This window comes from Populus trichocarpa, chromosome 5 (genome assembly GCF_000002775.5).
Source record: "Populus trichocarpa isolate Nisqually-1 chromosome 5, P.trichocarpa_v4.1, whole genome shotgun sequence".
NCBI lineage: Eukaryota > Viridiplantae > Streptophyta > Magnoliopsida > Malpighiales > Salicaceae > Populus > Populus trichocarpa.
In genome coordinates, this window is record NC_037289.2 from 6,697,792 (window position 1) to 6,711,869 (window position 14,078).

The following is a 14,078-nucleotide window of genomic DNA, read 5'->3' on the forward strand; positions in this document are numbered from 1 at the left end:
AAAAATCTATGGTATTTCTCCAAAAAAAGAAAAAAAGAAATCTGTGGTTAATCTTTTTCTTTGTCTTGATGAATCTATTAAAGAAATGTTAATCTCCTGGGTGTCCTTGATCAATCCTTTAATATATTCTAGGCAAAAGATAAATAGAGAATTTATATTGCAACCAAACTTTAATTAAGTTAGAGAAAAGGAAAGAGAATCTTAGGAAGATCATAATCTACATTCATATATATATATATATATATATATATATGTGTGTGTGTGTGTGTGTGTGTGTGTGTGTGTGTGTGTGTGGTGGGTGTTACATTATGACTATGTGATTGATGTTGTGCCTTTTGGAATCGTCTTTTAACCAGTGTTTTTTTTTTAAAATTAGTTGCTTTAAGTCAATGTTAAAAATAATATTTTAAAAATATAAAAAAATTATTTTAATAAATTTTCAAGTTAACTAATACACCTTCTGAAACCACCCTATTGCTTTTATTATTATTATTATTATTATTATTATTATTATCAGGAAATAGCTAATGATTTTGATAAAGAAAAAAAAGAGGCACAAAACCAAATCTTAACATATTCATTCTTTCCCTAATCCTCTCTGTTTTTTTTTTCCTGGGGCAACATTGTTTCTTTAAAATACTCTGATTTGTTTATATTAAGAGATTAACACCTAACACCATCCTTTATAAATTAAAAAAATAATTATTTGAGATATAACTTAACTGGTCAGATTCTGAGTTTTTTCTACAGAGATTACCCGTTTGAGTCCCATAAATCTCAGGGCCACTAGAGACTTACATGATTGTTAACTTCAGGGCTCATAGAATTAGTCGAGGTATATGCAAGCTGATAGTAAAAAAAAAACAATATTATACTAATTAATTAGAAGACCCCTCTCTGGGAGAGGAAAAAAAAAGAGTGAACCGCGTGAAAGTGGACCCATGTTTGAGCATCCATTTCTGTGGGCTCCTCCCTACAAATTGGAAATTAAGTTAAGCTGTGCTGTCTGATCATCCCAGGATCCCGATTCCCCATATGCTAGTGCTCCACCATTTCATGCTTCTGCTAAGAAACCTCTGCTGGAAGACAAAAAAAATGTTCCCAGAAAAAACAAGACTTTTTATGCACATGTTTACAAAGACGAAGGGCAACATTTGTTGTCCTCACGTTTGCAAAATCTCGTGTTCAGGTTTAAACAATGTCTCCACCTGCACCACAAAAAGGATTTGAATCTTACGAGAAGTAAAAAAAAAGAAGAAGATGAAGCATGTTCTCGTTTATACACTGGCCTGGGGTAAAAACAAACAATAAACTTCTTTTATATTACCAAAAAAAAAAAACTTTCTGTTTTTCAAAAACTTTTTTTTGAAAAAATTGAGTTTTTATTTTTATTTTATTTTTTTCTTTGTTTCAAATTATTTTTTTCTTTGTATTTTCAGATTGTTTTGAAGTATTAATGTCAAAAATAAATTTTAAAAAATAATAAATAAATATTATTTCAATATGTTTCCAAACAAAAATTACTTTAGAAAACAATCAATATTATAAGGTGTGTTTGATTTTGCATTTCAAAAGTGTTTTTAAAAAAAATTAATTTTTTTATATTTTTTTCTTTACTTCAAATTAATTGTTTTTTGATATTATCATATCATTTTAATGTGCTAATATCAAAAATAATTTTTATTTTTTAAAAACTTATTTTAATATATTTTTAAAAAATTATTTTTTAAAAAATAATTATTATATACATATGCAGTTGTAATCATGACAGTCAATATCTCATCATCAACATAGAAATCAGTAAAGCAAATAAAACGACAGCTTGATTAAGCAAAGACAAAACATGAAACCCATGCCCATGATCGCTTACATGGAAGTGATGTCAACTGATGAACAGTACTACGATCATTTTAGCACGTGCAAGTACCAATATTTTAATATGAAACGCGTAATGTAAGCTCCTTCCTGATTTTTCCTCTCCCTGTTATAAAACTGACTGAATTGTTTTCCTCCATCATTGGCTTGTTTGGAAAGGGAAAAGCCTCTTCAGGTCTTTATTCTTCCTCTCTAAAATTTGCAATTGCAATTTTCTTCGAGATATCATATATATGTTATAATCACTGATTTTTTCTCTGGCTAAACATCAGTACTTGGGAAGAAATGGAAACTTTTTTCTTTTAGGTTACATGATTCTTGCCTCTTTACTTTCATGGAGTAATCCACAGTTCAGATTTTTTTCCTTATTCGTTTATATATTCTTCAAAATAAAAAAGAAATGGGTTCAGTGTCTTTTTTTCTCCTACTTGTTTTATCGCTTCGCTAGCTAACCCAGAGAGTTTTTGCCTTTTTCTTTTCTTTTCTTCTGTTTCTCCTGTACTCTTATAAGCAAATACTGTACAACTCACGAAATTTATGCCTGTTTAATCCTTTCAGGGTTCTTGCTGTCAATCGTTAAGGAAACAATACCAAAGTTGCTTAATGGAAACCTCACCAGCAACATGGTTATCTGATGAAATGGTAATTGGTCTATTTGCAATATAGAATTAATGAAGAATATATTTCTGTTATGGAGATTGTAATACGGGATTGCTAATTTTTAGAGGTATCTGGCCCTTTTCTTTTCTCACAGGGAATGGAGGAATATTCAGCTTTTGGCCATGATCGTTACGATACGAACCCTCTAGATTACTCAATTGATGAGTTTAATTTTCAGACTTTTCCTTCAAAGTGTTTTCCAATGAATGACCAAACTTTCAATCATCAAACCCCACAAAACATTACCTGTGCACCCTCTATTTCCTCTCAAGTCAGCATTGATCAGAGGCCAGCAAAACAGCCAAAAACTTCTCAACAGGCTTCGCCTTCTTCCTCGTCTCACATTATATCTTTTGATAATTCTAGTTCTCCTCCAGCAACTTCTCTGCAGTTCTTTGGAAGTACAAATTACGAAGATGGTGCAACATATTTTAGGAAAGCCGGTACCAAAAAGATTGCTGCAACGAGCAAGTCTCCTTCACATGCAATAGAGGAACGAAATCGCCGGGAAAAGCTCAGCCAGAGATTCATAGCACTTTCAGCTGTTGTTCCCGGCCTAAAGAAGGTACCAACAAAATTCCTATTCGGTAGAAGGAATCAGGTTTTTCTTTACACGTCTTCACTAGTGTAAATCATATGCGTAAATATAACTTATTATGGCTCGCTTTCTCTTTGGTTCGTGAGCTGAATTATGGGATTCTTAATGTTTTACTTGCAAGCTTCAATATGGGATTCAAGTTATGATATATTTTTTTTGTTATGGTAATTAATTAATCTTCTCATATTAATCCACTTGATTGTAGATGTGGAAACTATAAAATTTGTCAAAGGCCACTATCCAAAAGCTTAAACTGTTGGTGTGATCGTTAGAGAATTGGGTGGATAGGATTCAAAGATACCATATTGAAAAACTGATCAACTGATAAAAACCAAAAGAATAATTTATATCAAGTCTCTTTGATTTTCTAGTGAAACTGTTAAAATAATTTATTCGATAAAACTTCCCTTATGATGTAGAAATGTGGACAATTTTTTTCTGGACATGGTGTTTTGCTTACCAACATTCGATTGGCTATTGACAGATGGACAAGGCATCTGTTCTTGGAGACGCAATTAAGTACCTGAAGTATCTTCAAGAACGTGTGAAGACACTCGAGGAACAAGCTGCCAAGAAAACCATGGAATCAGTTGTTTTTGTCAAGAAGTCTCTGGTTTGTATTGCTGATGATTCTTCATCTTCAACCGATGAAAACTCTGCAGGTGGCTGCCGCGACTACCCACTTCCTGAAATCGAAATAACAGTTTCAGATGAGGATGTCCTCATCAGGATCCTCTGTGAGAATCAGAAAGGATGCCTAATGAAAATACTGACCGAAATGGAAAAGCTTCACCTGAAAGTGATCAACAGCATAGTCATGCCCTTCGGAAACTACACCCTTGATGTAACTATTGTTGCTCAGGTACGTCAAGAATTTGAATCACGTATGATTTCTTTTCTTCTGTTAGTCACTATAATAAAACCTCTTTCTTGATCTCATCTAAGAGAGCAATTAGCTCTTAAGCTGACTGTTTCAAGTTGTTTACATGTTTTTTTTTGTGCGTGTGAGTGTGTCACTTGCACCTTCATTTCTTATCTGATTTCCGAGTTGTTTTTTTCATATGTTACGAACTCTTTCTCGGTATTAATTTTCGCAATAAATTAATTAAATTTTAAACCATCCTATTTTTCAATAGAACACTGTGCGCTATAATTCAGTGAAAGAAGCAATTAAGCTGATAGAAAATTCTAATACAGTTTTTTGGAAATATATATACCTTGTTAAGTTTGGAAATCATTGAGTGATATAAAATCATTTCTAACATCCAGAATTGAGATAATTTTTTTTATCATAATAAACAGAGTTTTTATAATTAGATGATCATATATCCGAATTTCACCAGGCCCTTTATCCCTCTTGCAGATGGACGTTGATTTCTCCATGACATTGAAGGATCTTGTGAAAAATCTACGACGGGCTCTCATGTAGGGCTGATCATGAGCCATGCTGGTATATTTTATTCTTCATTTCTCAAGATCTCGATCCTCGGAGAAATAATGGCCACCTTTAAGACCAAAATCACACCATGTGATTGTTGTTGGGATCGAGGAATCCATTTTTTGCCGTGGGTTTTAATATTTTTCTTTTCGTGGTTGACCACGTTTAATTACCCACATGCTAAATATGGAACCTGCTACATACATATATAGTCCTTCTTTCTTTGAAGAATTTTATTTTTTTTGCTATTCAAATCAAGTATGCCTCTTTTCTCCCTATTCTTTTTCGATCTACATGTACAAGGGCAAGAAATCTCATGGCACTAAGGTATGTTTATTTTTATGTTTTAAAATATTTTTGAAAAAATTGATTTTTTTTATTTTTTTTCTTTGCTTCAAATTGATATTTTTTTGGTGTTTTTAGATCATTTTAATACGCTGATGTTAAAAATAATTTTTAAAAAATAAAAAAAATATTATCTTGATACATTTCCGAGTGAAAAACATTTTAAAAAGCAACCGCAACCATACTCTCAAATACACTAAAATGATAGTGTTGTGTTTTTTAAGATATTCTAGAGATCATGCCGACGTTAGTACGTTGTTCTATTTAGATTTGAATAAATTAGTAAATAAGATATTCTACATATTAATAAGATATTATAGAGAAATGGTGATGTTTTTTATTCCATTAAGTTTTAATAAATTTGTAGAAAAATAAATTGTTAAATTCAAATTAGGAATGGATAATGTTATCCTCCAAGAATTAACCATGCATTGTGATCCGTGACAAATCATCTACCCTACTGTTGAATTTACTAATGTTGTCATTAAGAATTTTTTAAATGGAATAGGTTACTAACAAATGAATTAGCTAGAGTAATTCAGTTCAATTATGTGAATTAATTTTTAATGTTTTCTTGTTATGAAAGCTGACATTATTAATCTAATTAGCTATATAGTTTTTTTTTTTGGTTTTTTTTTAGAATGGTTGATTGAGGAGTTGTACTTTATTGTTGATAATGTAATTAAAAAGTTAAAAACATGTGAGGAGCTGTTTTATTTTCCCTCTTTCCCTTTCATCTCTCGAAATTCATATTTGACATTTAAAATAAATTCACCTTTCATCTCTCGAAATTCATATTTGACATTTAAAATAAATTCATGTTTAGCATTTAAAATCTTAGAGTAGTTCTAGTTGAGTATATTTGAGTATTAGTCATTATTTTTTTGATTTGTAATTTTTTTTGTAAATTTTTTAATTTCATCCTTAAATCTATTTTTTTTTCAAATTTGATCTTGATTTTTTTACTTCTTTTGTAAACTTTTAATTATTCTCAATTTCATCCTCTAATCAAAATTTTTAATTTTTATATTTTTAAAAATTTGATAATCATTCTTTTTATGGTTTCTTCATTAATTTTTTTTTATAAAATTGATTTTTCTTTTCAATTTAGCCCTTCAATTTATAATTATATATTCTCAATTTTTTTTTTAAAAAATACTATCCCCATTCTTTCAATTAATATTTGTTCTTTTGATTTTTTTTTTAAAATTTCATCATTGATTTTTTTAGATTAGATGCTTCCATCAAGTGGCCTATATCACAAGTTTTATAAAATAATATTTTTATTTTATTTTTAAAAATTTATTTTTAAAAAGTTAAAAAACACAAAAAAAAAAAATTCAAAATTTACAAAAAAACACAATCCAACTGCAAATACATACACTGCCTGAATATTTACGTCCAAAGACACGAAACAAAAGCACGTCTTGAACATCTGGCTATCGGCTTCTTCCAAATCTTTGAAAAGATCTGGTCATTGCTCACAGTCACCGGAGACAGCCTAAAGGTAAAGGCACCGGAAAAGGAAAAGGCATCATAAAAGAAAGAGTGGAGTCGTCATTCATTCTATGTATGGTGAATGACAACGTTATAATCAATTTATCAGTCAAAAGCCTTTTCTTATTTTGTTGCCCATGTTTTCGGAGCATGAAAATGCAAAATAACACATAAAAATTGACGGGAAAAAAGAGAGCATGTAATCTGATATCCAACCCTTTATTTTATCCCTGTCTGAGTATTCAACCAGGCAAACTTCGTGCCATGCATGCTGCCAAGCTCCTGTGTGCATCACATTAAATATGATTTATGAACAAGTGTCAACAGGAGTAGCACCCTCGGTCTGCCCATTCGGTCCAAGATCCATCATAGACCGCAACATCCGGCTTTCCAAGTCGATGGAGACCCTGAAAAACATAAAAGCCGGAGTCATTAGCTCTTCAACAAGATCAGTTTTTTAGACAATCATTTTACCCTGGACTGAAAAACTAAGAATATAGCATCTAAGCTTCATGGTACTCAACTCATTAGGAAGAATTGTTCTGACATAACGTAGTGAAAAAGAACTTCATGAAGTATGCCAAGATGTATCAGTTATACTTGGGAAGAGAAGAATAAATACCAGAACAAGAACACAAGCAGTTACACCAGTCCCGCATGAAGCAACAACAGGACTTTCCAGAGAGATGCCTGTATAAAAATACAGGTGTCAGATCCACTACAGCTTGAGCAGATACCAAAAGTATATAATCTAGTGAGCAAATAATGAAAGATGATGAGCAGCTAGCAAAGCTCAAATGGTGACAACTAAATTGTAATTCTTCATCACATCCAAATTATATGGGCAAAAATCATATAACAAAAACAATTATGTTTTCTTTTCTTTGATCATGTTTTTCCTAAAACCTAACAAGAACCATTCATTTCTCGCAGAAAAAGAGGAATATAACAAAAAAAAAAAAAATAGCATGCATGAGACCAAACATACCCCATTTCAAATTCTGAGATATGGATTCCATCTAAATGTTATGCAAAGCAATGCAAACATTTATGGTTATGGTTTGTGGAATTGATGCTTTTAGGCATGCACCGAGAAACATAAACCTGGAACAGATCAAGGTTCTTACCTTCTTGATCAAACCGTTTTTTAAGCTCATCTGCTGGTAAGAGTGTCTGTGAAGCATCTAACATCTGCAGAAAAACAAACACACTAATGAAGAAAAGGGGAAACATAGAGAACACCTGTGAGCTTCAAAAATAATCATTAGATTATCAGCACTGGAAAGTCAATCTAAACCTGCGGAAATGGAATGCACTTGCTGCCAGGCACATGCCCACTTTTTATTCCCTTTCGAGGTTCTGGTGCAGTACCATCAAACCTGCAAGAAGAGCATATATCCTTGATCGCATTAATGTCTTCAATACACAGTCCTGGATCACATTGATAAGAAGAGTTGAATATAACTTGATGTTTTGAGTAGAAGTAGAGAACATAAACTTGGTCAAATTTAGTTAGATGATGATTCGAATAAAGTTAGCAGATTCAACGGAAGGGGGCGTCTGAATAGGAGAGACTTACAAAGAGTATGATGGTTTTGATGGCTGTTTGACTACATAAACTGATATGAATCACCAGATCCAATTATATAACAGAGATTCTTGTGTAAGAAAATTGATATCCTGCTAACTAACAAGATGGCACTTAGAATCCTGCTTGAAACCTTATCATACACTTTTGTGTTAATTAATTAAAACTAATGATTTTTAGCTTTCTATACTATCCACCAATCTGTTAACTAAGAAAATAGCTAACCTCAAACACATTCATTCAATATCACACAAAGGGTAGTCATATAGCACTACAAAGACTAAGCATAATTATCCTACTAAGATGACATTGCAATCCCATTACATCATTAATACAATTAAAGCACATCGCTATGATTACCTGCCCTTTGAACGTGCATCTATGTGTTGATGAGTCTTGTCTTCAATATTTTGTTTAATCTGAAAAAACGCCCCAGAGAAAGAACATAGTGCAGATTAAACCATATAATGTGTGATATATGTGAAGCAGATAACCTGTTTTGAGGATCGCTGACATGGTAGACAATTACTGAAACTAAAAGCATATCGAGAGTCACATCAAACAAGACACGCAGCTTAAATATGCACATATTTGTCAGCCTTTTACTTGAAGGAATGGCAGAATGTATGTCAAAACTTATCCAAGGGAACCCCATTATGATTTTTTATGCCTGATGTCAAGCTAATACATGTCTATATTACTGCAAACAAATGGCGACTACATGTTAGCACATAATTCATTGCTTGATTCCTCAATATGCATAAACCAAACAAATCCTATATAAGCCACAACAAATTCGTGAGCAATGCCTCAGGTGATCATGTTACCAGCATATGGTCAGAATGGTTCATAGTACATTAAATCAATTTTGTCCACAAGCCATGCATGAAATAAGTTTTATCCAAGGCATTCTTAGATGTGCTTACAAAACTAAAACAAATATTAATCACTCTAAGACTTTGGTTCAGCACTCAAGTGTAGATGTTAAGTCAAATTATCAATGCCTTAGCTACGTGATTATAGCCAACCATTTACATAAAATGCACACTCATTGCATATAAGGCCACCTACAGGTGATAAAAAGAATATAGTTTTGTCATTGGAATGCACTATTGTCAAGAGGCACTGAGGAGCTAGCCTAGGCGCTCCTGGCAAGGTAGGGCCAAAGCACCTTTATTAGCCTCAAGCGATGAATTTCAATGAAGGCAAGCACCTTGTGAGAGGACGCCAAGCTTTAAAGCGAGCGCCTAATTGAAATACTTCTTCTTATGTTGGATTTTTCTTTTTTTAAACTGATTTATGTTTTGACCTATTTGTCCGTTTTTCAATTTACCACATGAAACAACTTAGGGGTATTTTTGTAAAAAGCAAACATTAGAGTAACAAAAAGAATAAAAAATCATTAAAGTGGGAGACATACATTCAAGGAAGGACACTTGAGGAAAAACAACAGCCATACTTTGCGTTGAACAGAGTCAGAGAACAACAACACAAGTGCATAACAAGAAAGCATTGATGAAGATGTTTTTGAAGATTAATGAATAATGATGATGATATTTAAGTTTGCTTTTTAATCTGTTTGGCTACTTACTACTTTAAATTATCTTATTTTGTTTTAAGAGTGAAAAATATATCTTTATGTAGATGTTATGGTATTTCATATTTTCTTTCGATTTTCTAATGATTTAATCTTAATTGGGAAGATATATATTTTAGATTTATATAATATAATATCACACATAGTTTTTTTAATCTATAGCATATCGTCTTGGTTCATTCAGGCGAGCGCCTAGCACATTAGGCATCTTACAGAATTGGTGCCTTTTAGCACCTTTCACCTTTGACAACACTGCTGGAATGCAACAGCTGAAAAGAGCAACCAACCTGCTCAAGTGTCCAGACAAGACATGGCTGAAACTTTGCTTGAAATGTGATTGGTCCTACCTGCCATATAAACAACATGATTTGGAACTGGTTGTAACATGATTGAAAATTAGAAGATAGCATATATACTATCAATTCTAAGTTACAAGTAGATTACAAAGGACATAGCAAGCATATGCAGTCATGAATGCTGACACATTTATCTCTATTCATGTTTGTTCGTTACAGAATATCTCAATAATCCCAGTTTTCTGGCTAAGAAAAGCCAAAATAAAGGGATGTCAAAACTATGCAGCAATTTGAATATACCTTGTTCACTGAAGGTTTTTAGCATAATATTATTTATTACAAAGATAATTCATATGCACACATGAATATAAGTGAGGAATGAACTTACTGTCTGGCCCTGATATACTTTCTCTATTGCCTCACTAGCAGCACTAGCTTTCAAAATAGCATCACTAGAAGCACTAGATTCAACATCATACCCTGAAGCACGCCATCTTGGAAGACCTCCATCTAACACCCAGACTTTACTATGCCCAAAGACTAGAAACATCCTTCTCATTTTAACAAAGTATGTAAGTACAAACAAATAACCATAAGCATAGATTCCACTAAAGAGCATATTATCAGTCCCACAACTTACCACCAAACACGAGCAGCACTAAAGATCCCCTTCCCATCGTAAACAACTATTCCATCTTTATTCTCAATACCAAGAGCAGAAGCTGCAGCAGCAAAAGCTTCCTCCGATGGCAACATGTGTGGCAACTGATACAAGTCATTGTCCTTACATTATAAGAAAAGGGATAAAATAGACAATTAAAATAATAAACCGTGGGATATCATAGAATCCTTCAGTTGTAAAGTGGTTGATTCCAGTTACTTCCAGTATGATGGTCTATAAAGTGAGTAGTTCTTGTATATGGACATAATACAATGCATTTGTAAAGATGATTCCAAAAGAAAATGGGTAAAAGAAGAAAAGAAAAAAAGGCATTAGCAATTTTAGGCTCAAACCTATAAATATCTGTAACAAATAATACAGGGAAAGAATCTTACATTTATAGTTCGATCTACTATTCCATCTATATCAAAAAAAAGGGCACCAGGAATGTGAGCAACCTGTGAGAGCAGAAAATTTTAAAAGACCATGGTGAATCACAAATTAAGGAGAATAATTTAGAAACAATATTTCTATGATAAAGGCTGAAAGAAGATTACAAGTGCATTTTCAGTGCAACATCAAAAATATTGTTAAGAAATTTTAATCTAAAATTAACTATCCAAGATTGTCAATGAAAAGGTCAAATCATACTCATCACACCTGATATTCTTGAATTGGATTCCTCTGCTCATCAGGCATGTACCAGGATGCATCCAACACCTGTGGATAGCAGTGTATGACAGAATGATGAGGGCCATGTTTAGGGTGTAAAATATCAAATTAAACCAGTTTCATATGAATTGGACAACCATAAAAACATTCCATAACGAAACCATAGACTGATAAGTGTATCAATTTGCAATATCGCATAACCAGATGAAAGGTGCGTTTTCTTTTGACAAGTACGTAAATTTATTGATCCAGGCATCCAAGGAGTAATTCCTATCTACAAAAACTTAAGAACAATGAAGTAAGCTCATACAGTGCTTTTATTCTTCTTCGGAAAATAGCAGCAACAACTGTTTGCTGATTTAGCAAAACTGTGGAGTTTTAACCATAAGATCTCAAAAAGAGAAGACAACGGACTATTTTTTGGCACTCCTTCCACAAAACAAATAACATTACCAAAGGCATAAAATACAAGTCCGCACATCTTTTTGGCTGAAAGAAGTGCTCTTACATAAGCAAGAGCAATTGAAATGAGAAAATAATTCTTCTGTTGAAATGGAAATACATGACCTGCTTCTTGAAAGTTTGATCAGAAGCCATTCTATAGAAAGGAAATAGCAGGTACCTTCAGGTTAGGTTCCCTAAGGTTCGCATGGAGCCAGTCAACAGAAACAACAGGTTCATTCATAGATAAGGATTGTGTCGAGAAATTAGGTCTTGTCCCAACTACTGATGAAGCCATAACACGAGGAATCCACTGAGATGTCTGGTATGATGTATGAAAGGGGTCAGCTCTTGGATGAAATAATCTCCCCTGAAAGTAAAGTGAAACAAAAGAAACACAAATCAAAGCTGAGACAACATGTTCGGAGTAATGAGCAACAAAGCAAATACAAGAAACAAAATATATAAAGCTAAATACTTTTACTAAGTGCACAAACAATTACATAACAGAAAACACCTAACTGGCAAAGAATCCCATGACAATAACGAAGTTCAATTCTTTTCAGAACAGCAGAGTTCATCAATTCATTTAAACCTTTACAAAGCAGACAAATTGTCGAAAAAATACGGTGTTTAGAAAACTAAAAGAATTATACAACTATAGTTGATGCCAGTGCTTGAACTTTAGCACACTTTAAACTTAAAATCAATTCATATATTCAAGAACATAGATTGAAGTTTTCTCAACTTGATTCACCAATCAAAATCAACACAAGTAATTCAAACTAATTATCACAATAAAGTCACAAACTTTGTCCAAACCAAATATAAAACTGCTGACATACGGTTCAAAAAGCCTACTTCTCATCATTAAATTGAGGCCCCATTAGCTAGAGTCAATCAACAATTCAAACACAAGACCTTCAAGTCAAAAGCAGAAAAAAGGAAAGAAGAAGGAGGAGGAGGAGCAGACACCCAGATAAACAATCAAAGATTTAAGCAAAACTCAGATGCATAAACAACAGATGGTCACTTACAGTGAAGAGAGAAGTAAAGATTTGTGGGGTTACGTGGGAAATATAGAGACAGAGGAGAGAATCAATCGATAACCCAATAGACTCTTTGTGACAATAGTTGATGCCATTTAGATAACGTTTCTAACCGCCGTTGATTTATTTAAAAATATATTAAAAATTAACATACTAAAATAATATAAAATTACTAAAAACATTAATTTAAAATAAAAAATTTTATTTTTTTAAAAATACAATTTCATTGTAAAAACCAATACTATCTTATTCAAAATCATATATTTGAAGCTCCTTTTATGGGTTGTCAGATTTTACAAAGATAATGAAGCTAAAAACAAAGTGTGTTTCATTTTTGTTTTTTATATGAAAAATATTAAGTATAAATTAAAAATATTATTTATATGTCTAATTAAATAAATCAAGAATTATATATGCCAAAAATTAAATAAATAAAGTCATTAACGATAATTAAATATATATCTAAAAAGGTGGAGAGATAGATATAAATCAAGATATTTAATCTCATAATACGGGTTATATACTCGATTGTATTTAATGACTTTATTTATTAAAATAAATTTTTTATTTAATTAAATGATAGTAAAAATAAATACACATAAAATTGATTGATTAAAATCAAAGAAAAAAACTATCGCAAGGATTTACTTATTAGAAATCATATTCAAAAACAAATCTTTCTTTTTAAATAAATTTTAATTATATAAAACATAAAACATTATAGATAAATTAGAATAATCTCTTTAAAAAATAAATACATAAAAATAATTAAAAAACCAACCACTATTAAAAAAAGGCTAAATGCAAAAAAATAAAAAAAATAGAGAGAAATTGTATTAATTTAAATATAAATTAAAAAATATTTAAAAAACATAAATAAAAAGAAGCATGAGTTTTTTAAAAAGAAACAAATACAAAAAAAATAGATCAGGCGTTGTTAGGCCTGATACATTTAGAAAGAGCCCTATCGCGGGCCTTATTTTTGTTAAAATGAAATTGGGATGTATGCTCTAATCTCATTTTAAAAAAAATCACATGATATTTTGTCTAGTTTTCCCCAGATTTCAACCACTATTACAGCAAAAAATATAAGGTCTATATTTTTTTGATCCAAAAACCTATTTTTTTTTATACCAAAAACACTTGGAAAAGAGCCTAAACACCTTGATAAGGCCATAAATGATCTTAAAAAATCACAAAAAAAACACACACAAAAACCCAAAATTAACTTGAAAACCAAAAATCTTCTCAAGTTTAGATATGATTCTTAGGCAATTTCAAGGTAAAAAACACTTAAGTGAAACTCTTCTCACCAAATAGAACCCGTTGACACTAAGATCGATCATTTTGGTGGTTGGAAT

The 14,078-nt window shown here is 31.7% G+C and overlaps 1 protein-coding gene and 1 pseudogene across 2 annotated transcripts; one reads left to right on the forward strand and one right to left on the reverse strand.

Moving 5' to 3' along the window:
* Nucleotides 1-1,953: 1,953 nt before the first annotated feature.
* LOC7480433 (transcription factor bHLH25) lies at nt 1,954-4,847 on the forward strand. Of its 2 annotated transcripts, none has more exons than XM_052453053.1 (5): nt 1,954-2,050; nt 2,434-2,517; nt 2,630-3,100; nt 3,618-3,995; nt 4,497-4,847. In XM_052453053.1, exons 2-5 carry the CDS (start codon nt 2,479-2,481, stop codon nt 4,560-4,562), a joined length of 954 nt encoding a protein of 317 aa, XP_052309013.1. In that variant the 5' UTR covers nt 1,954-2,050; nt 2,434-2,478; the 3' UTR covers nt 4,563-4,847. The 2 variants fall into 2 exon arrangements, with proteins under 2 accessions (XP_052309013.1, XP_052309014.1); XM_052453054.1 differs by having other exon boundaries at nt 2,020-2,181.
* Nucleotides 4,848-6,453: 1,606 nt separating this feature from the next.
* LOC7492095 (thiosulfate/3-mercaptopyruvate sulfurtransferase 1, mitochondrial-like) lies at nt 6,454-12,820 on the reverse strand (annotated as a pseudogene).
* Between the last annotated feature and the right edge of the window lie 1,258 nt (nt 12,821-14,078).

Excerpts from the sequence above, each read along its gene's own strand:
- LOC7480433 (XM_052453053.1), top strand. The coding sequence starts at position 2,479 with ATGGAAACCTCACCAGCAACATGGTTATCTGATGAAATG. Across the intron at positions 3,101-3,617 it reads TTGTTCCCGGCCTAAAGAAG|ATGGACAAGGCATCTGTTCT; the intron begins GTACCAACAAAA and ends GGCTATTGACAG. Across the intron at positions 3,996-4,496 it reads ATGTAACTATTGTTGCTCAG|ATGGACGTTGATTTCTCCAT; the intron begins GTACGTCAAGAA and ends TCCCTCTTGCAG.